Source organism: Schistocerca americana, chromosome 2 (genome assembly GCF_021461395.2).
Source record: "Schistocerca americana isolate TAMUIC-IGC-003095 chromosome 2, iqSchAmer2.1, whole genome shotgun sequence".
Lineage (NCBI taxonomy): Eukaryota > Metazoa > Arthropoda > Insecta > Orthoptera > Acrididae > Schistocerca > Schistocerca americana.
The window spans coordinates 835,436,595-835,460,449 of NC_060120.1; the positions used below are offsets into that span (position 1 = coordinate 835,436,595).

Genomic DNA, 23,855 nt, shown 5'->3' on the forward strand with positions numbered 1-23,855 from the left:
TGAACCGGAGCCTGAAGCCAAGGTGGTGTCGGGCTCTCACCCTCTCTGAAGGTGGTAGGGAGGGCAAAATCCAATTGTCGAAGCAGGCAACGGAAGCAGACTCCGGGGGGCAGCAGGGCAGAGACATACAACCCGTACTGACGGTCGAGAGAATCGGCGAAGAAGGACTCTTAAGAGGGGTGGTCGGGCATAGACAACAGCCGGCAGGCATACCGACACAGCAGTACGTCGCGCCGGTAGGTCAATGGTAATTCGGCAGCTTCAGCATAAAGACTCTCGACAGAACTAGTGCAGAAGGCTCCGGTTGCAAGACGTAACTCCCGATGGTGGATGGAGTTGAGACGGCGTAAGAGGGATAGACGAGTAGATGAAGCTCCCATAATCCAGCTTCGATCGGACTATGGACCGATACAAGCGAAGCAGGACAGTGCGATCCGCTCCCCAAGATGAACCACTAAGAACTCTGAGGACATTAAGGGAATGTGTACAACGGGCCGCCAAATAAGAGACATGCGGAGACCAACACTGTTTCCTGTCCAACGTGAGCCCTAGAAACTTAGTTGTTTCCACGAATGGGAGAACAAGGGGACCGAGATGTAAGGATGGCGGAAGGAATGCTTTATATCGCCAAAAGTTGCTACAAACAGTCTTCTCTTCAGAGAACCGGAAGCCATTTGCCACGCTCCACAAGTATAGGCTGTCTAGACAGCGCTGAAGGCAGCGCTCCAGGAGGCATGTTCTCTGGGCACTGCAGTAGACCGCGAAGTCATCGACAAAGAGAGAGCCCGAGACATTAGGTGGAATGCAATCCATAATTGGATTGATCGCGATGGCAAAAAGGGCTACGCTCAAGACGGAGCCCTGAGGCACTCCGTTCTCCTGGAGGAAGACGTCTGACAATACGGAACCCACACGTACCCTAAACTTTCGATCCGTTAAAAAGGAATCAATAAAAAGGGGCAGGCGACCGCGTAGGCCCCACCTGTGCATAGTGCGGAGGATACCTCCTCTCCAACAGGTATCATAAGCCTTCTCCAAATCGAAGAACACTGCTACCGTTTGGCGCCTTCGCAAAAAGTTGTTCATGATGAATATCGACAAGGTCACAAGGTCACAAGGTGGTCAACAGCGGAGCAGCGGCGACGAAAGCCGCACTGGACATTGGTAAGTAGCCGTCGAGATTCAAGAATCCAAACTAACCGAGCATGAATCATGCACTCCATCACCTTGCAGACACAGCTTGTAAGAGAAATGGGGCGGTAACTGGAAGGAAAGTGTCTATCCTTCCCGGGTTTGGGTATAGGAACAATGACGGCATCACGCCAACGCATGGGGACCTGACCTTCGGTCCAGACGCGATTGTAGGTACGAAGAAGGAAGCTTTTGCCCGCCGGAGAAAGGTGTGCCAGCATCTTAACGTGAATGGCATCTGGCCCCGGAGCAGAGGACCGGGACAGTGCAAGCGCACGTTCGAGTTCCCGCATAGTAAAGGGGGCATTATAAGTTTCCATATTCAGCGAGTGGAAGGAAGGTCACCGAGCCTCTTCTGCCTCTTTCCTGGGAAGGAAGGCAGGGTGGTAATGAGCGAAGCTTGAAACCTCCGCGAAAAAGCGGCCAAAGGCGTTGGAGACAGCCACAGTATCAACGAGGACCCCATTACCTGAGGTCAGGCCAGGTACCGAGGAGTGGGCCTTAATGCCCGACAGCTGGCGCAGGCCACCCCATACGACAGAAGAAACTGTTAAAGGAGCTGGTGAAAGAGGCCCAACAAGCTTTTTGCTGTCTTTGATGACTCTACGGCATTGCGCTCTGAGTCGTTTGTATCCAATACAATTCGCCAACGTAGGATGGCGGCGAAAGGTGCGTAAAGCACGTCGTCGAGCACGGATAGCGTCTCTACAAGCTTCATTCCACCAGGGGACGGAAACGCGACGTGAAGAAGAGGTAGTACGAGGAATGGAACGTTCGGCAGCATTGATGATAACAGCCGTGAGGTATTCGACCTGACTGTCACAACTGAGAAAATCGTGGTCCGGAAAGGTTGCCAGGGAGGAGTAAAGTCGCCAGTCAGCTTTCGGTATGTTCCAGCTCGAAGGACGTGGGGATGGGGTGTGGTGCAGGAGACGAACGACACAGGGGAAGTGGTCGCTCGAATTGGTGTTAGAAAGGACATACCACTCGAACCAACGGGCAAGAGTGGTAGAACAGATCGAGAGGTCCAGGTGGGAGTAGGTATGAGTGGAGTCCGAGAGGAAAGTCAGGGCGCCAGTATTGAGGCAGACAAGATTGAGATGGTTGAAGACATCCGCCAAGAGTGAGCCTTTTTGACAGGATGCAGGAGAGCCCCAAAGGGGATGATGGGCATTGAAGTCGCCAAACAATAAAAACGGCGGGGGAAGCTGAACAATCAGGTGCATCACGTCAGCCCGACTAACAGTGGATGACGATGGAGTGTAGATGGTACAAACTGAAAAAGTAAAAGAGAAAGAGTAATACAGACAGCTATTGCTTGGAGTGGGGTGGTCAATGGGATGGGATGGTAATAGACATCGTCCCAAACGAGCAACATGACCCCACCATGAGCTGGGATACCGTCCACAGGGGTGAGGTCATACCGCTCTGAGGTATAGTGGGTAAAGGCAATATGGTCAGTCGGGCGCAACTTGGTTTCCTGGAGACCAAGGACAAGCGGACAGTGCAGGCGGAGGAGCAGTTTTAATTCCTCCCAATTAGATCGAATACCTCGTATGTTCCAATGTAACAAGGCCATCGCTAGTCAAAAAAGAGGGAACGAGACGGGGGAAGAGCTGGTCACCTCGATGGCCGCGGAGGGCCAGGTTTCGAGGGAACAACGCTACAATCGGCGGGAGGCGGATCCTGTTCCATTGAGTCGTCGCCAGCTGTGGCCGCTGTCCCTGGTTGTGTAGGAGGGGCAGCATCATTTGCCGACGAGAGGCCAGCTGAGCACCTGGCAGCAGAGCGTCCCGGCGAAACTGAGGAAGGCTGGGAGCAGCGACTCACGGATGGAGCGTCAGACGAAACGCGCCGGGGTGGAGAGGGGGATAGAGACTTCTTCTTGGAGGCCTTCTTGGAAGGCCGAGGAGGCACAGGGATGGTGGGCTGGACCCGAAGAAGGTCCTCACGCGCGGGGTCCGTTTTGGAACGTCGGACCTCGGAAGCTGGGGTTCGGAACGTTGCCCCGATGGACGCCTGAGAAGAGGATCGCTTCTCAGGTGGCGTGAGGGGGGGGAGGAGGAGGAGGAGGAAGGGTGGCCCCTGGGGCAGAGGGGGTAGGGCCACGGGGGAGGAGGATTTGGAAGGGAGGGATTTGGGAGGCGGAGGCAGAGCCCCCTGATGGGCGGAGGAGGGACAGGATAGGGGTGAGGATACTGCGGAAGGAGTGGACACAACTGAGGCAAACGAAGTGGTCAACGGCACGGGATGGAAGCGGTCATACTTCTTCCTGGCCTCAGAATAAGAGAGACGATCCAAAGTTTTGATTTCTTGTATCTTCTTCTCCTTCTGATATGCGGGGCAGTCTGAGGATCTAGGCGAGTGGACGCCAGGACAATTAATGCACCAAGGTGGTGGGGTGCATGTATGTTCCTCACGAAGAGGATGTCCACAATCGCCACAAAGGGGCTCAGCCTCACACTGTGATGACATGTGCCCAAAGCACAAACACCGAAAACAGCGCATAGGAGGCGGGACGTAAGGTCGCACGTCGCACCGGTAGCACATCACCTTTACCTTCTCCGGGAGAACGTCCCCTCGAAGGTGAGGATAAAGGCCCCGGTGTCGATGCGACGGTCTTTGGGGCCGCGCTGGACTTGCCGGACGAAATGCACGCCTCGGCGCTCCAGGTTGGCCCTGAGCTCCTCATCAGATTGTAGCAGGAGGTCACGATGAAAAATAACCCCCTGCGTCCTATTTAGTGCCAGATGTGGGACAATGGATACTGGGATGTCCCCTAGGCGGTCGCACGCCTGGAGCGCTGCCGACTGTGTGGCGGAGGTGGTCTTGAGAAGAACGGACCCTGAACGCATCTTGCTGAGAGCCTCGATTTCCCCAAAGACGTCCTCAATGTGCTGAACAAATAACATGGGCTTGGAGGTGGCGAACGTCCCCCCATCGGTTCGAAAACAGACCAAATAGCGGGGGAAGTACTTCGCCCCAAGCCGGCGGGCCTGTCCCTCCTCCCATGGAGTGGCCAAGGGGGAAAGGGCAGGAGAACCAGAACTAGAAACGGTACCTTTTCTTTTGAAAGACTCGGCCGCAGAGCGACCTGATACATGTTGACGTTTCATCTGCGAAACGTCCGCCCCGATACCACCCACTCCGACCAGGGGCTCTCCCCACGGGTGCCACCCAGCCGCAGCAAGGGCCACCTGGCAGGATGACCATTGCCGGGAGTCCTGATGCCCCAAGGAGACGGGCATCTACTCCTTGGCCGACGTGGGGAGGGTGCAGCTCAGGTATCGGCAGTACGATGCCTGTGTTGTCAGGGGGCTACAACCTAGAGGGTACATGACGACCCACCACAACGGGCTGGCTACCGTGCTGGATTTCTGGTGCCATGGAAAGTCCATCATGATCGCTGGTGCAGATGGAGATGCACTATGGGCGTAACTTGGACAACCCATCACGCGTTTAGGCCCAATTTGAGGAATAGTGGGTATGGTTACAACGCCAGTGCAATGCTGAGTGCCAAGGTCTTAGTGCACTTAGGACCAGTGGTACACCATGTAAGGTGTCCTTCCCCAAAAGGCTCGTACTTCTGTAGAATTTTGGAAAATTGAGGTCAAACCCCAAGGGGGACCATCACATAGAAGGCCGAAACGGTTGAAACTCCTTTTAGTCACCTCTTACGACAGGCAGGAATACCTCGGGCCTATTCTTACCCCGGACCCGCAGGGGGGGGGGGGGGTACAAAGATTGTAGCAGCAGCGACCAAACTGCAAGGCCATTGGTCCCTTGTTCCCGGTAAAATAATTACACAAGGGAAAGAGAAACGGGGCATACAGCACATTAACAGGAGAATGGAAGAACCAGAAGAACGACAGGACGACAACCAACACTACTATGCACTAAACACAAAACGAAAACCAGAGAGAAGCAAGAAAAGCAAGAAACCGATAGAAGGGATAAAAACAGGAGCATGTGACATTGGCTGGCCGACCATAATAATAAAAAGGGAAACCAGCCTTTTTGAGACACATTAAAACATCCAGCCTAAATGCATTAGAGAGAACATTACATAGAATGATAAAACCCACAGTCAGGTATAAAACAAAACTAAATTAGTCAATGAGGCATTGTCAGTTAAAATTAATGGCAACAAGTCCGGCACTGAATAGTCTGTCACAGGGCAACCAAGGAAGGACAGCTCGCCAGGATATGGGCCACTGTCAGCCGGGCGCCGCACCAACACTGAGGTGGATCAGCACGGCTCAGGAGGTAGCCGTGTCACCCAAGCGTGGCCAATGTGGAGCCAACAGAACCAGGGTCCCTGTGGGAGGCCCACATGGAGGTCTTCCACACATTCGTAGTCTCCTTAATGGCACGCAGTTTGTGTGTATTGAGGTTATGCCATTCCATCTCCCAAAGCCACAAAACCTTGCATAGTAGTACTGAATGCAAGCCTGTTGCAGAGAAGCAGATCTCCATAAGCCTGTTTGGCCAGTGTCAGCACGTTTGTTGCCTGGGATTCCACTGTGACCTGGGATCCATACAACCACCACTGCCCGACTGGACCATTCCAGGGCATAGATGGACTCCTGGATGGTCACAAACAAAGGATGACGAGGGTAGCACTGGTCAATAGCTTTTAAGCTGCTGAAGGAGTCAGTACACAAAAGAAATGATTCCCCAGGGCATGAACAGATGTGCTCAAAAGCACGAGATATAGCCACCAGCTTGGCAGTGAAAACACTGCAGCCATTGGGCAAGGAATTCTGCCTAATATGTCAACCATGGACATATGCGAAGCCAACGGGATCAGCCATCGAGCAGACTAAACCACTTCATGGCCACAGTACATGTCAAGAATCGAGAGGAAGTGGCAGCGGAGAGCTGTGGGGTTAACAGAGTCCTTAGGGCCATTTGGAAGGTCCAGGTGAAGCCATGGAATGGATGTACACCATGGAGGTGTACGTGAATGCACCTCAAGTATAGATGGTAAAGGCAAGGACTCCGGTTCAAAAAGAAGGGATCAGATACGAACTGCAATTGGAAGCCCTGCCCTGGGCCACCGATGCGGAAGATGAACCGCGTGGGTGGGAAAAGGATTCGGATGCGCAGGAGAACTATGAACATATGCAATGTAACTGGCCAGCAGTTGTTCACACCTCATCTGCAATGGAGGGACTCCAGCCTCCACCAGGACACTGGTAACCAGACTCATCCTAAAAGCTTCTGTCACTATGCTAACGCCACAGTGGTGCACTGGGTCAAGTCCACACAATGCTGAGGGTGCCGCCAAACCCTATATCAGACTTCCATAGTCAAGGCGGGATTGAACAAGGGCTGTGTAGAGCTGCAGCAGAATAGAGCAATCTGCACCCCAGTTGGTGTTCCTCTGCCAACACAGGGCATTGAGGTGCTGCCAGCACTTCCACTTAAGCTGACGAAGGTGAGTAAGCCAAGTCAATTTAATGTCAAAAACCAATCCTATGATTTGATATGTCTCCACTACAACGAATGGATCGTCATTAAGGTCAAGTTCTGGTTCCGGATGAACGGTACAACGCCAACATAAGTGTGTAACACATGACTTTGCGGCTGAAAACTGGAAACTGTGGGATAGAGCCCATGACTGCCTTGTGGATCGCTCCCTGTAGACACCGCTCAGCAACACCAGTACTGGGGCAGCAGTACGAAATGCAGTAGTCATCTGCATGCAGAGAAGGTGAGACAGACAGCCCTAAAGCTGCTGCTAGTCCATTAATGGCCACTAAAAATAGACACGCTCAATACAGAGCCCCTTGGGACCCCATTCTCCTGGATATGGAGGGGGGGTGGGGGTGGAGGGGGAAGAGAGAACTATGGGAGGCACCAACTTTGACACAAAGTACGAAGCGACAGGAAATTTTGGATAATCTGGAGCGGGCTTTGGAGAGCCAACTTTTATAATGCAGCAAGGATATGATGAATCCATGTCGTGACATACACTTTTCGTAAATTAAGAAGATAGCAATCAATTGTTGGCATCTGGAAAAGGCTGTTCGGATGGCAGACTCAAGGGACACAAGGTTATTAGTGGTAGAGCGACCCTGACGGAAGCCACCCTGACATGGAAGCAATAGGCCATGTGACTCCAGGACCCAACCCAACCACCAACAAACCATATATTTTAGTCTCCGGGAAATGTGCAAGGGCACTGAGGAGCTCCCACTCTGTTAAGGGGGGGTTAGTGTTACAGGATTCACTGTCGTGTGTGGTGAATGAGAGGACTTTCCCTTCCAGCTGCCGTTTGAGAGTGCGAAGGGCTGGGGGGGGGGGGGGGGGGGGGGGGGGGGGGATAATCCTTTGATGCAGAGGCTCGAGCATGGTGCTCAGCAAAGTGCTCTGCAATCACGATTGCATTGGTAGTTAACACACTAACTGTGTTAAGACCAGGAACACCTGTTGGGGTCTGGTACTCGAAAACACGTTTGATCCTTTCCCAGACATGGGAAGGTGACATGGCATCCAGTGGTCAAGACGTATCTATCTCAACAAACACTCTTGCTTCTGTCATTTGCTAAGTTGACGAACACAAGCACGAAGCCATTTAAAGGCTATGAGATGCTCCAGGGAAGGGCGTCTCTTATGCCATTGTAGCTCGCTGACACTCCTTCATTGCTTCATCTAACTTCCAGTGACCACCAAGGGACTGCCTATTGCCAGGGGCACCATAAGAGTGAGCAATCATGTTTTGTGCCGCAAAAACAATTGTTGTAGTCACCTGCTCAACCATCGCATCTATGTTACCATGTGGGGGAGATTCAATGGTGACAGAGGTGAAAGTTTCCCAGTCCACCTTGTTTAAAGCCCATCTGGGCAGGCGTCCATCGGCCTGATGCTGGGGCAGTGACAGAAAGATGGAGAAGTTGTCACTATCACACAGGTCGTCGTGCACTCTTCAGTGGAGAGATGGGAGAAGTCCTGGGCTGCAAATTTATAAATCAATGGCCAAGTAACTACCATGAGCCACACTGAAATGTGTGGCAGCCCCAGTACTTAAGAGGCAGGGGTCGAAATGAGGCAGTGAAGTTCCAACATATCTGCCTCAGCTGGTAAGCATGGTGTCACTCCACAAAGGGTTATGTGCGTTAAAATCTCCAAAAGTAGGAAATGTTTAGGGAGCTGATCAATCAGTGCAGCTAATATATTCAGGGGTACTGCACCATCTGGAGGAAGATATACACTGTAGACTTATTTCCTGTGTCGTCATTCTGACAGCTTCAAGAGGGGTTTGAAGGGACAGTTTCACTACAGAGTGAGTTTAGGACATAAACGCAAACTCCATCTGACACTGTTAAAGTCGCTACAGTTCCTGTGATAGCCACGGAGGGCAGGTGTCCGCATTGCTGGTAACCAGGATTCCTGAAAGGCAATGCAGACAGCAGGTGTAAAGCTTAACAGGTTCTGTAGCTCAGCCAGGCAGAGGAAACTGCCTCAATTCCATTGGAGGATGAGGTGATCATGAGACTTTGAAGGCATGAAACAATGAGGCAGTCTACACCCCAGGGTCACCTGCTGCCACCAACTTATTTCCTGAGTAGTCTATATCCATTGTGTCTGAGGGTCTGGCGACATTAGGTCCTCAGCAGATGCCATAATCTCCACATCATCCACAGACTCAGAGCAGTGGTGTGAGTGCCACCGCTATTTCCTTGGTCTTGGAGATTTTCTGTTTGGATTTCTCTCACTGCTCCTTGGGTTTCCCTGGCTGGGAGGACTTCAGTGATTCAGTCTCAGACCGAGGAAGAGCTTGAAGCCCTAAGACCAGCTGCTTTTGGGCTCTTCAGACACTGGCAGGTGTCATCTTTCCCACTAGCAGAGACCTGGAATGGTTGTGACTCAAGGGACCCCTTCCTAGCAAGAGGAGCTGAAGGAGTCTTACGCTTCTCCAGTGCAGAAGTGGGGACTGATATCTGATTGTTGGGCGGGGGGGGGGGGGGGGGGGGGGGGGGGGTTGCTCCCGAAGTAGGTGGTGCAGGAGCAACAGGCAGGGAAGTGCTCCCACCATCAAGGGGGCAAGGGGGCAGGTGTAGTCTTCCAGCTCTCAGAGGTGATGGATTGGTGGAGCTAATGGGGCTAGAACTGTTGTAGCGGCAGTGTAACACTACATCATACAGACAGGATGCAGCAGTTCAAATTTCCTCTTAGCCTTAGTGTAAGTCAGTCGGTCCAGGGTCTTACTCCATGGTTTACCTTTCTTTCTGGAGAATCCTGCAATCAGGTGAGCAAGGCGAATGGTGCTCTCCGCGGTCGACACACATGGGAGGCGGAGCACATGGAGTATTGGGATGTGCTGGGCGTTCACCATCTCGGCACGTGACGCTGGAAGTACAGCGGGAAGACATACGGCCGAACTTCCGGCATTTAAAGCACATTTTGGGGGAGGGATATAGGGCTTTACATTTCAGCGGTAGACCATTACCTTGACTTTCTTGGTTAATGTATCACCCTCTAAGGCCAAGATGAAGGCACCGGTGGCAACCTGATTATCCCTCTGACCCCAGTGCACACGAAATGTACACCTCGCCACTCTTAACTGGTGCACAGCTCATCAGGGTCCCTGTGAAATATGATACCCTGGTCCATACTTAAGCTGTTATGGGGCGTGACTGTTTCTAGAAACGCGTCCCAGCTTGTCACAAGCGAGTAATGCCCCTGACTGGGCAGAGGATGTTTTGATCCAGACTGACCCAGCTCTCATTTTGGACAAGTCCTCCATCTCCCAAAACTTGTCCTCGAAATGCTCAACAAAAAGCTGGCACTTCATCGAAAGCTCTTGAACATACAAGGTACCAGGGCAAATAACAGCTGCTGCCATCCTTAGCCTGACATTCTTCCCATGGTGTGGCCAGGAAGGGGAACAATTTGGTGTAATACTTCTGTGCGTTGAATTGAGCCAGTGAATGCTTAGAGACTGCTGGTGTTTGACCACCAGCAAGAGAGATGTACTATGCTTCATCGCGGGTCATCTGTCCTGATGTCAGTCACTCCAACCAGTGGCCCTCCCCACGGGTGCCACCCAGCTGCAGCAAAGGCCACCTGGCATTATGGCCACTGCCAGGAGTCCCGATGCCCCACAGTGACTGCCTTTTACTCCTTTCACAGGGTCAGCAATTGCATCAACACATTTCGGAATAATAGATTTACCATAGCAAAGGACTGACTGACTAATACATGAAACCACGAGCAACCTTGATGCAGCTGGGATCATCTTTGAATCATTAGTCTCATTCTATTTATGTTTGTAGACATTGACTGAAGAACATGACTGGCTCTTTACAAGAAAATCCCCATGATTGCCAGTGTCTCCGATGGCACGCTCCTTCCAACTGGGAACCACTCTCAGGAGGACGCACCCACCTTAGGTGATTATTTGCACCTCAGGTCATACCTCCCAAACACCTGACAGAGGGACCAATTGGCAGTTTGGGAAGGCAGCAGCTCAGGTAGTCAACCCCACACGGCCCCGGCATGGACCAGGGGTACATGCGAACCCTACCCGTCAACCTGGGGCTGGGAATTATGCATTACCCAGTCACATGTTACACGTGAAATGCGTGGGCTGGCCTTCAGAAGTGCACAGTGAGGAGGAAGAAGAAAAAGAGGAACCTCAAATGCCGAAGTGAAAGAAGGAAAGGAGAAGGGGAATGAAGAAAGAACAAACAGTGTGTTCTGATATCTGCTACTGAATATGCTGAACAGACATGTCCCCTGAGGGAGGGGAAAAAGAACAGCAAGAGGATAAACATGCAGCACAGAAGGGGAAAGATGCTGCGAAGACGGACCCGGTGGTAGACAAGCACGAACCTGCCTAACAGTAGTGAGCCCTCTTAGGTGTCCCATGTGATTATGGCTGCAAGATAGGAATTAACAGGCTTTGAACATGGAGTAGTAGTTTGAGCTAAACACATGGGACATTCTATTTTGGAAATCATGAAAGACTCCAAATTCCAAGCTCCGCAATGTCTTGTGTGTCGAGAGCACCAAATTTCAGGCATATAGCTCTCAACATACAATGCAGCGGCTGACCAAGAGCAGTGACATTTGCTTAGAATTGTCAGCACTAACAGTGAAGCAACACTGCATGTAGTAACCACAGAAATCATTGTGGAACGTACAATGAACATGTGTTAGGACAGTGCAGCGAAATTTGGCATTAATGGGCTATGGCAGCTGACTGAGCATGTGCCTCTGCTAACAGCACAATATTACCTGCAGTGCCCCTCCTGGCCATGGCAGTTGGACTGGACAACTGGAAAACTGTGGCCTGATGAGTCCCAGTTTGCATTGGGAGAGCTGATAGTAGGGTTTGAATGTGGTGCAGATCCTGACGAAGCCATGGACGTAAGTTGTCAGCATGGCATGTGCAAGCTGAGGGCTCTGTAATAGTGTGGGCTGTGTCCTCTGGTCCAACTGAACCAATCATTGACAGGAAATGGTTATATTCACCTCCTTGGGAACCATTCTGGACTTTATCTTCCTGAATGATGACTCAATTTTTTATGCATGGCAACACACCCTGTCACATGGCCACAACTGTCTGCAATTGGTCTGAAGAACATTCGGGATGATTAGAGCAAATAATTTGTCCACCCAGTTGGAGAAAATCATTTTTCCATCCAGAGTCCCAGACATGAATTCGATGTAACATTTACGGGACAATCAAGATGTCCGTGAGTGTACAAAATCCTGCACCAGCAACACTTTCTGAATTACGGATTGCTGGAGGGTCATCGTGGCTCAGTACTTCTGCAGGCAACTTCCATCAACTTGTTGAATCCATGCTGCATTGAGTTGCTGCAGTACACTGGGCAAAAGGTGGTCTGATGTGATATTAGGTGGTATCCAACTTGTCAGCTCAGAACTTTGTCCACAAAATTTTTATATGCTTACCTTCTACTTATTGTGCATGGTCTCCTATGAAATACTTTCTTCCAAAATTTATACACCACTCCCAACATCTTTTCCACTTCCGGAAGCAGTCCTGGTACACTTCTTGCTCTTATTGTCAATCTTCATCCTTTCAAAGGGGGTTCAAACTTATTTCCGAAGTCTGATCATCTGTTATTCCCTTAAGGAACATCTCGTTCTTATCTCTCCAGATTGAAAGGCGAAGGTAATTCTGGTCTATACTCTAACTGTGGGACGAAACTGGCAGCAACACAATGCATTCCAGGACGCTGTATTAGGATTCTGTGACGCTGTGCTAGGATTCCGTGACATGCAAGACCCAACTGAAATGTTACATTCCTCTGCAATCTCTTCAACAAGTCTTGATTGGCATGCACAATTTCATTGACGTTCCTGACAAGCACCATTAGTAGGCGTCTAAGGTCATCCTAAACAAGGCCATTTTTAAACTGTTGAAACCATTCGTGTATATATATATAAAGGTTTTCTGGAGTTTCACGCAAAATTTTATGCAGATGCGTTGCTCCTCTAACTCTGCCATCTCTAAATTCGCAAACTGTCCAACAATGTTGTACTCAACAGCACTGAACAGTAACCAACAGACATACAATACTGGAACTTCCAGCAGTTACACTTTAAACACAGGCATGTTCAAGGATGCCAACCACATTTCACTCTAATGCACCATTGGCACGAAATTAGGAATGTTCCAGAATTTTTTTGAACAGACCTCATAAAAGGTCCATTTGATAACCACAAAATTTGTGTTTTAGGAACTCCCATTACCACATGTTTACTTTATACTATTATGCAATATTATTAAGTATCTTGCACAGTATAAATAGCCACTAAAGGAAAATACATACCTGCATTTGACTCTTTTCCTTGTCTCAAGACTTCTGAGAAAGGAACTATTTGAACTCCATCTTTGTAACCTGTGATGTCTGTTTTCTTCAAACTATCTTCCATGTAAATCAGTAGTTTCACTCTTGGGCACATGGGCAGAACTTTTTTGAATTTTGGCAACAGCTCATGTGATGTTATGACAGTTTGTACTTCCGTTTCATTAATGCCATGCGCAATTGCATCTTCTCCTAGTGTTGCATATATGGTGACAACTGGAAAATTGCAGGAGTAAAGAGAACAGGAATTTTCCAAGCAATAACAAAGCTGAAAAATATTTAATTATTAACAGAACAAAACTAAGAAATCTAATATGTACTTTCATTTAAGTAAAACTGACTGAAGGTAGATGTTTCCCTTTCACATTTTAAAAATTTGTAATTACTTTATGAACATAATTTAAACTGAATTTAACTATGAATAATTTGTTTTTCCACTGAGTATTGCATATGAGTTTTAATACTGGTTCTCAAATTTAGAGGCAAATTTCTAGAATAAAAAACCAAAAACACCCTTACAATTTGAATTTCAATTACTCAGCAGCAGTTTCATTGGCTCCAGAAGTAGTATCACTACCTTCACCTTCCTTTTGCAAGATGTATGCAATGTGAATTTTTAAGCATTGCACAGAAGTAAGAATTTACTTTCTGCATTTGTCAGGCCTGGTGGCCTGGTAGTAAAGCAACTGCTGGAAACTGTAAGGTCACAAGGTGAAACAGTGCCTTTTCTCTTGCTTCACCTCAATGACCTGAAGGTTCACCATGCATGACCTGATTCATATTTTATGTTAGGTCCAAAGTCCCCAGTAATATTACTGGAGTATGTCACAGACACTGAACTGCCCAAGTGGCAGCCAATTTGAAGACATCCAAAGTTGTTGCACCACACAGCATTACAATAGTTTTGCATTCTAGGCTGTGCTGAGTAGTAGTACATCTGATTAATGTCTTCCAATGGCACGAACACTAAGGATTTCTAAAAATGTAATGAAATATGCATTTTCCAGAAGCAGAAAACCGTATCGTTTGGCAATTTGAGAATGATGTCAGAGGTTTTAACTACCCTCCAGGTCTTCTGGAAAGCCTACGCACGATATCAACCCTTTTGTTACTTTTAATAATTCAAATATTTTTTGGTGAACCTTAAAGATAATAGCAACAAATGTTTATTGCTGAAGGTATGCCACACTGCACAGTTTTGACAAACATGCAAGCCTGTCAGTATCACAACTCTGAGGCAATGTGAAAGGAAACAAATAACAGTTAAAAGCACATAAAACTGAAAATTTAAGTAAGTACATAATAAAATATGACTTTCTATCATGCCTTATTCACCATGTATTCAGATTACTGACATCCTTGTCATGCTTTCATGTTTCTGAGGTATTTAGTAAGTAATCTTTAAACAAATTGGTGTTTCTCAAAACACTGAAGATTTGCATAGTCATCAATTTTAAAGACTGGCAAGTTCATGTGCAATAACTTTTGTAAATATCACAGTGCATATGTACTGAAATGGAAGCCGTTTTCCCCTCAGAAGTTCTGTCTTTAACTTTAAAGTTTGGTATTAGTAGAAGAGGTGAATCCACAAATTTAACTAATCTGAAATTCCATTTTCAATTATAAGATTCAAGATGAAGTACACTTCATACAATTTAGATCCAAAACTGAGCAATTGGTGCTGACCAACTGCCTTGTCACACTCAGCTGATAGTTGTCATTGGATGCAGATATGGAGGGGTATGTGGTAAGGTCACCACTCTCCCAATCATTGTCAGTTTGTGATCAGAGTGATTAGTTCCCAATTAAGAAGCTGCAATTATCCTCAAGGGCTGAGTGCACCTGCCAACACTCAGCAGACCCAGTCTGTCACTCAAGTGCTAACCCAGCTGACAGCTCTTCAGTGATCTGACAGGAACCAGCACAGCCATTGGCTTAATTATATATATCTCCAGGTATTTGACAAAGGCAACACTGTCAGGAGTGTGCACATGCAGTTCTCTTTCAGATTGATGTAAATTTATGAAGGTACCATTACTTTTAAATCTATTCGCTACAAAATTTTAAGTCGCTGGTCAGTTTTTATTTGAGTTTGTAAAATTGAAAACTTAAATTTTCATCATACCCGTCATATTCTGTTTGAAGCATCCATGAGCAGCAAAAAGCCACTCTGCCCTTGTTTCGGCAAATATGACAACATTTTGTTTCGGTTGCAATCCAAGAGCTCTCAAACCACAGCCAAAATGAGAAGAGATGGTTTCCACTTCTTCAAATGTTTTCCATTTATAATCTCCCATTATAAACTGAAAAAAATCACATTGGAATCAAAAAGTGACATGCTTAATATTAATCTTAGCACTGCAGCATATGCATCAAAAAGCAAATCAGGTCTTAAAATAATTTTGGAAAGTTTTTCTTACCAAAAACCAACCCAGCATCATTCTCTTTGAAAGAGGAATTATTCTTAGAATTAGATCTACTGCAGATGAATTTTGTTCAATTCTTCGTAAGCTTCCTAATTCCAACTATTTTCAGAGCATGAAGACTTAAGTTTTTATTTATACCGATTTTAAATGAAGCTTCAAGTTAAATATTAAGATTCAACTAACTATTTTTAATGAATATTAATAATGTTACATCAATTCCATTAACAGAGCAAAATAATAATTATCTGCACAATAGATTATACAGGAAAAGTGATGAGCATCTACCATGTATGACAAATGCAAGCAATTGTTTTATTACTAACTATTGAGACGAAAGGTCACAGAGTTCAGTATCAGATGTGTTAATGGTAAATTGATTAATGAATAAAATGAGAACTGTACAAAGATCTTAAAGAGCAAAGTAACTTTCAGAGTGAAGTAGTGACAACAAAGCATCATTAAGAACAAGAAGCAGCAGCAGAAACAGACAAAACATGAAGTTCACTTTTAACTAAGTCTTACCTTTTTGAAAATGCGTCCATTGGGTTGTGGCTCATCTTCTTCTGCCAGAATTTCTCTGGTACCTAGACAGCGCCTTGTGGGATACAGGCGTGAAACGTAGACTAACATTTTTTCCATTGTGTCCACTTTATCACGCACCATTCTCAAGTGATGCTTCTGTGGAGTCTGAAGACTACGGTAAGTAATTGACGTACCATCTAAGGCAACAGTTTGTGCCTGTTGAAAAGGAGAAAGTAATCAGCCATTTATGATGGTACATATATGCATTAATTAATTAATTAATTAATTAATTAATTCATTCATTCATTCATTCAGCCTCTTACTAAAAATTTAGGCCTTGAGAAACTATTCAATTACAGAAGAACTTACTTTTACTCTACTTGAAAGTCTTTTTTTCTCCCATGGCCTTTGGAGAATGAAATGAACTGGATATGTTATTATATCACAGACAAATGCAATTGCTTTAATGGCACCTATTGTGCCACTTATCAAGATGCTGTCCATATTCCTGGAAAAGAAAGTGCAGTCAGTATGACAGGTACTTACATACCATTCGTTATTTGATAGTGCATATTAACAATGTTATTTTTACTGCTCATGCACTACATTTCATATCTTACATCATGCTAGTGATTGCAGGAAGTAATTTCTTCACACACACTTTCAATATTGTTTAACACTGTAATTGTACCAAATTTACATTTTTAGTGATATTTGTTTACTCTTTTTAGTAAATATACCACAACTAATCTGGATGATTAGTACTGCAACAGTACTTGGTTTTGGTATTTTACTGAATATGCTTTTAATAGAAGCACAGAAGAAGATGTCCATCTTTTTTAACACAGACAGATTAAAAAATCTTTCCACCTTTCAAATACAGTGTAATGGATCATCCACTAAACATTTATACGATTTGCAACTAATCAGAACATTTGAAATATTTAACATGCTTTTAAATAATTGTATGTATATTCAAAGGTATTACACATGCACTGTAACCACACAAATGTGCAAAGCAAGTATCTTTTCCATGCTTTTTTTCATGCATTAATAAATGCAGGCAAGTTCTGCTGTTCAAGCACAGTACTCACTCATTTTCTTCGAAGTACATGTCTGCAGGCTTCACTGAAATAGAAGAAAACTTCTATGATTCACTGCAGAATTTTCTTGGCATTTTAAAACAGAGGAAAGCTGTAAGTTACACTGCTCATGCGGCAGAATCCATACAATTGCATAGGAAGCAAAGGTGGGCACAGAATTTTGAGTCTTTAATCAAATATTTGGTTTACAAGGGCTAAAGCTTCGCATCTACCTCGAAAAAATAGCTTTACTACAGCAACAACTATAACAAGGAAATTTAGGCACCCCTAAAATTATTAGCGAGTGGTCCGAGTCTAACTGTGCACGAATAGGGCAGCAAATTTGAAGCAGTCTTTTTGGAAGTACACCATATTTGGATTTACTTTAACTTAAGGAAACCACACACAACAAAAACCAGGATTGCTGGATAATGATTTTAATACGGGTTTAGTTTCTCAAATGTTTTAAACTCCTTTCAATAAGATAATCAAGTAGGAACTGTGGCAAGAGTACACCACAATATCAGAAAGATCTTCCAATATAATATTTATCATCACTGCAGTTTGACAGATTTGTTTACTCTCGGCAATATGTAGCCTATACTAAGAAGCACATTTGATACTTTAGTACCAATTTCAGCTTCGAGGAAATTTTACAATTTCTGTGAAGAAATCCTGAAACAAAATGGATGAATAAATTTCTAGTTCTTATAATTTTACAGGTGAGACTACCCTGAAATGATCAAATTCATTAGATGTACTGTGGGATGACAGTCACCACATTACTTTATGCAGTATGATGTTCTCAAATTTAAGAGCAAAATGAAGGTTAACAATCGAAGTTACCAGACTACTGCTACCACACTATGTATTTGTTTTAAACAAAAGTTTTACTTAATCTTAGTCTACAATCACACATGAAAAATACATTTAAAGCATGACTGCAAATGAGATAGGCACTAAAAAGTTTCCGATTTGAAGTATCACTAACAAGTTTTTAAATTCTTTTGTGGTTTATCTGTACATTATGTACAATTCGTGTATTTCCACAATTCTTTTCACTATGGCAGAGTAATAAACAGAAGCACAATAGTTTTGATGGTGCTCATAAATAGTTCATATTAACATTTGATTGCATTTTCATGCAAGCTGGAATGAGCATATTTAAAATATTGCTAACTGGATGTATCCAACTGCAATGAGAACCAAACGGAACATGATCTGGACAGCAAGCACTTTAGGGGGAGGGGAAAAAAAAACACAAGCTTCAAACATATGTCTTCACAGGCATACATCTAGCTCAAAATATGACAGAACCAGCTGAGGTTTAACTATAACAAATATTCAATAGTGATAAATGTGTATTTCACATTGTAATGTTAAGAGGGAATGGTTGTGTTCATGAAACTTCCAGCGGTTTAAGTCCAAGTTAACTTGAAAAATGAACACAAGGAGGGGACAACAGAAAATAATGTAACAACCAGGGAGAATTTTACCATCGGCCAGCAATCTCTGCACAAATGTAATGCATAAGAGAAAGACTCATCTGTCAATTCTGAAGTTGGTATGCAGTGATTTACGACCTGGCACTGTCAGAAAACAAGCTGTGGTGGTAAAGTTGAGGCCAGGTAGATTTATCAAAAATTAACTTATAAATCCTTGTTATATGGTACCAAATCTTTCTTTTCGTTTGCCTCACCCTTTTCAAGATGGGGTAACCACAAAGGTTTGAAATAGCTATGCTATTAATCTGAAGTAACAGGCACTGTGAAAGTCACTGAAATGCTGCACTGAAACAAGAGATGTTTAAGGAAATATTTTACACTGGAGGACCTTACTCCAAAAATTGACACATTCTAATAGGAGTCAAACATTTTACTGTTCTAAGAAATTCTATGTTTGCAATTGGTTGTCAATTACACAATATTTTGACTGGACACCCGACAAACTTTTGTGGCATGTAGTTGACATCAAGCTGCAAGCCAGACTTAGCAATAGACAGGGAAAATTTTAAAGTTGAAACATTTTACTTTTATGTCCTCATGACCACAATAATCAATTTATGTAGCTGATCTTCTAGGGGTACTGAATGATTGTAGCTAACTACAATCAGGAAAGCAAGAATTTATCATTGTTCAGTTTGCACCTTACTGAAGAGCTCTTTTGTACCAGACTATTAAATCAGTTATAGTAACGTCTACTAGTGAGGCTCAGAATGAGAGTTAATGTCTATGAAACTAAAATTTTATTGTAACAGTAAGTTTCTTTAAATTTGATCAAGAAAGTGATTTACCTGTATCTAGGTAATAATCCCTAGATTTGATATTTTACTACTGTCAGTGATGGGTGAAAATATTCAACTAGCTATTTCACATAGCATGCAATTTAAACTGCTCAATCCTGAACAAATCAATTTGAGTGCCACTTCATTTATACACAATATTTTGTTCTTAAAGGTATCTTACGTGTTGAGGTATATTCACGATAATGAAAGCCCCTGGATTAATGTTTTAGTGCTATGTATGGATCATAACTACACTTAATTAGTATGCAACACAGAGGTGACAAAACTAGGGGACTTATTTGAACTTCCATAAATGCCAAAGGTATTTAGACAGCCCTCTATCATGCTTCAGTGTCTGATACCTCATTCTTCCTTGAGTATGATGCTACCAATACTGTATTCCAGATTTAAGTGTGTGACTGTGTGGTCTTTGAAACTTTATTTAGGGCATTCTCTTCCTCAGTGTTGTGTTTTCAAAACATGGCAAGTTTGCTTTAAAATTACAGCACCTGTGTCCAGCAACAACCTGACACCTTTTCGGAAAATTAAGTTCTTTCAATTCACCAAAACAAATCCATGTGATTGACTGTGACATCTAAGTCTTAAACTATTCTTGTCAGTAAGGTTTGGAGTAGGCAACACTCGCTATCCCACGAGAAACATTCAGTCTTACAAAGACATTGCCAAAAGTGATTGAGCAACTGATCACAAATACAGACTAGCTGTCATGTAAGTGTGTAGTCTACCACTGAATATATATCGAGAACGTTTATGTCATTTCCTTCGGGTATTCAGAGTGTAGTCTCTTACTGAAGTGAAATACAAGCTATGAACAGCACAGACACGAAAATATAAGCTTCTGAAATACACTGCTACAGAAGAATACCAAATATCAGACAGGCGATTTACTGAATTAAGAAGTACTGGATCAAATTAGCGAAAGAGCTCAAGGCACAACTTGACAAAGTAGGATAGGTTGGTAGGGCACAGTACGGGAGAATTCTAGCATGTAAAGGCCCATCTACAACTGGAGACGTCCTTTCCAAGTTCAAGCTGTAACCATCAGTTGTTAATTCCGTAAAATATTACAAAACCGAGACAAGCAAGTTTGCATAGGTACATGTTTCGGCTGTGCGAGCCGAAGTCTTCATGTTCGTTAGGAATGTCCTGTCTTTCCTACTTAATTTGCGTTTCAGCCCAGGTCTGACAGGTATGGTTTTTCTTCCCGACTGTAAATAAGTCAATAGACAGTTCTGGTTGTTTAAGAAGAATGAACATTTCTTAATGAAATGAGACATTCATTAAATTTGGATAGCTGTGCCAGCGTCTAGTGTGAACTTCGTTTTTACACGTTTTGGGATTGGAGTAAATGTAGGTACTACGCAAAAGTTGCCATTTGTAAGCAAATTGTTTTCGTACTACTTATACGACTCTAACGGGAAGAAATCCCAAACTCTAACCAAGTATCCTCTGCCATGCACTTCAAAGTAGTTTGCAGAGAATGTAGATCTACAGATGGCAGCAGTTTGCTCTTACATTACCCCACACGGAGATTAAAGAATTTTAACACGTTCTCCATTGGGAGGGAAAAAAAGCTAAGTATGCAACTAATAACTAACAATGACGTAACATGCGCCAGAAAAAAACACTGACCTGATAACCTGCCAAGTTCCACCGGCTGTCAATCGATATTCGTGAAATTATAATTGTAATCGATATGACTGAAGCATACCTGTTCCAACAGCAGAGGAAATGTCTTTACGTGCCTCGTCGACCTCTACCAGGCGTTCTAGAAGTCTTACAGCGAGGTCGAGAGTTCAAATATTACTTATTCATTAGAGTTTCGTAATACGAAAACTCTGGAACACCTTCAGAAACTTTCAGTGAAAACTGAATGTATGACAAAGTTTTTTTTCTTTCCCCAAGATTAACCAAATTCAGAGAGTTCCACCATGTTTCTTATGTAGATACTTCCCGTACCATAGTCATATAGGGAATTTGGCCAATTCATGTTTCGTGAGCTATATCTAACCAGTATCTTGCAGGAAACTGGGCAAGCGAAGATTATTCTTTACAAGTTTCTGGCTCCGCGCTTATCTGATAAGTGTTCCGTTGAAAAATATCCGGTTGTAAATCTTCACTCTGATCCAGATTCATTTCCTCAGAGTCGCTGTCATATGCCGAAACGTGTGATGCCAGTTGAGAGTCTTCATTTACCACAGTTCGAATTTACGTAACCTACTTTCAAGCAATTTGGAAACTACGAAGTGAGGCTCTGCAAGTTTTTTTAAACCATATGCCGTTTATGTCCAATAGGGAGTCCGCAATGGCCCCAACGACCCTTTCAATTTAAAAGGCCGTGCTACAATGCTTCGCGGGCAGAAAAGAACTGACATACAGATTTGGTCGAATTAGTCGTAAACTAAGGTCACAAGAGTTTACAACTCGCCTTCGTGAGCGCGCCAAGTACATTGTGGGGCAGACGTTCACGGCAAGCGGATTTCCGCTTCAGTGGCTGTGTCGTGGCGCCACCGCGGAGGCGGTACGCAGGTGGCCGAGGTAACTCGTCCCGCCTCCGCCAGCACAATCACCCCAGCCAGGCGCATCCGCCCTGAGGTTACTGCGAAGCAGACAGGCCCGGTTTCCGCCCTGTGTGGTTCTCAATAGCGGGTTACTGAGCGAACTGGCGCAACAGCTTGGCGTTAGGTCATTTCAGATAAAAGCAACTTAAGATCAAGTAGGAAACAATTTACCATCGATTTTTGTACAAAGAAGTGTTCCTATGTCAACACCTTGTCAAATTCGTTTTTCCTGCCTAATGTTTGGAAAATATGTTACCCTTACTTATTACCCCATCGTTTACGATGCTATTATTTTCCCCCATCATTTGTCTCATAGCAAGAGTTGCATTATTTTATAATTGTCTGTGGGCGTCAGTCGGCAAAACGAACTTGCCTTATCAGAAAATTTAATTAATCAGGTTCGGCTCACAGCCTGTTGTGACAAATGCTATCACGTTCTTATAGTAAAGCAAGCGGATTAAGTACCCGAAAACACTGAAGTCAAATTATAAAAATGGTTCAAATGGCTCTGAGCACTATGGGACTTAACTGCATTGGTCATCAGTGACCTAGAACTGAAGAACTACTTAAACCTAACCAACCCAAGGACATCACACACATTCATTCATGCCCGCGGCAGGATTCGAACCTGCGACCGTAGCAGTCAAATTATAGCCACTTCTATGAAATGCGCTCTAGATAGCAGAATGCTTCGTTTCTCTGATCCAAAATTAAGTTTATTTTCAAACAGATTGAAGTAGATGTAGGTTGCTGTAGTTATGCAGAGACTCTTGCATTAAGGACTTTTTCCAGTGAAGCCTTCGGACTGAAGACAACAGTAGCAATTACATAGTTATTTGAAGACTAAATTTCACTTGTTAAACGGAGGTCTGGTTTCAAGCCGAACCTTCCCAAGCATAGGTGAAAAACATTTAGCTAAGAAAGACAATTTACCTTTGGCATTCTACTAACTGGCAAACTAACGTTTCAATCATTCACGCCTTTTGTTACCATGTAAGGGAATACCCAGCGAGATGCGGGAGGAGCAACTGCTGCTGTCTTCTTCTTCCCTCCCGGAAAAAAGCTTCGTAAACAATTCGCCAGACGTATCAACTCCATTATTTCGAAGAAAGCGACATGTATGTTGACTACTTACAAGTTTACCCTGAGTTGTGAAACTTCTATTTTGTCATCCACTGCGAAACTAGCACGAGTAGCTCTTTAGAGATCTGTTATCTTAGATTAATCGTATTTTCATTACAGTTTACGTTGGCTACTGAACAGTAGCCAAGCCGCCCTCCCCCGACATATTTCACCTAGATTACATTTCATTTCAGTAAAACCACACCACTGTTCACGACATACCTTTTGCCACTTGTAATGAAGCAGTCTGAACTTGCGGCATCTTTAACAAATTCGTCTTCACCGTGCCCTTGAGGACTGGTGACGTGCGGGAAGTTTTCGCGAAGACTACTGTTTACGGCCTCTTAATTTGTGGATTGCGACCGCGCCCCCCGTACGAACGGCAACCGGTGCCTGCTATGGCGCCTGCCAACAGGGTAGCACGTGGCGCGGGGCGCACGCGTCCCTGTCTCGCGTAGTCCCACGGAAAGTCCGCGGCTCCGGGCGGCGCTGGTGTCGCGGGTAGGCGACCTTGACCCTGCCCAATACAAGGTCACGTCCTAATGTTCGTAGCGCGTCACATTTCCGTTGTAGACCGACGGAGGTCGATTGTGGTCAACGCCAGCTGTTGCCTGCCATGACCTTCCACAACAGCTAGCCCCGTGAGTACTACCACAGCGGGGAGGGTTTTGTCAAATTGCATAAAATTCTTTACGAACGTGTTTTATGTAGTACTTATTCTGTTGCGGGAACAGACTGCTACTGCAATAAATACAGGTAAGAGTGCATCTGATGGAACTACTACACCGTAGTACCCTCAT

The 23,855-nt window shown here is 44.9% G+C and overlaps 1 protein-coding gene across 4 annotated transcripts in view; it reads right to left on the reverse strand.

Moving 5' to 3' along the window:
• Positions 1–23,855, reverse strand: part of LOC124595539 (long-chain-fatty-acid--CoA ligase 4) — a 260,221-nt gene that overhangs the window by 13,994 nt on the left and 222,372 nt on the right. For all 4 annotated transcript variants that reach the window (XM_047134315.1, XM_047134316.1, XM_047134317.1 and 1 more), the window contains 5 exons: positions 17,080–17,113; positions 16,355–16,493; positions 15,986–16,201; positions 15,163–15,340; positions 13,002–13,253 (listed from right to left, as the gene is read on the reverse strand). In XM_047134315.1, coding sequence (XP_046990271.1) covers positions 13,002–13,253; positions 15,163–15,340; positions 15,986–16,201; positions 16,355–16,493; positions 17,080–17,113 — 819 coding nt within the window. The remainder of the gene's footprint in view (positions 1–13,001; positions 13,254–15,162; positions 15,341–15,985; positions 16,202–16,354; positions 16,494–17,079; positions 17,114–23,855) is intronic.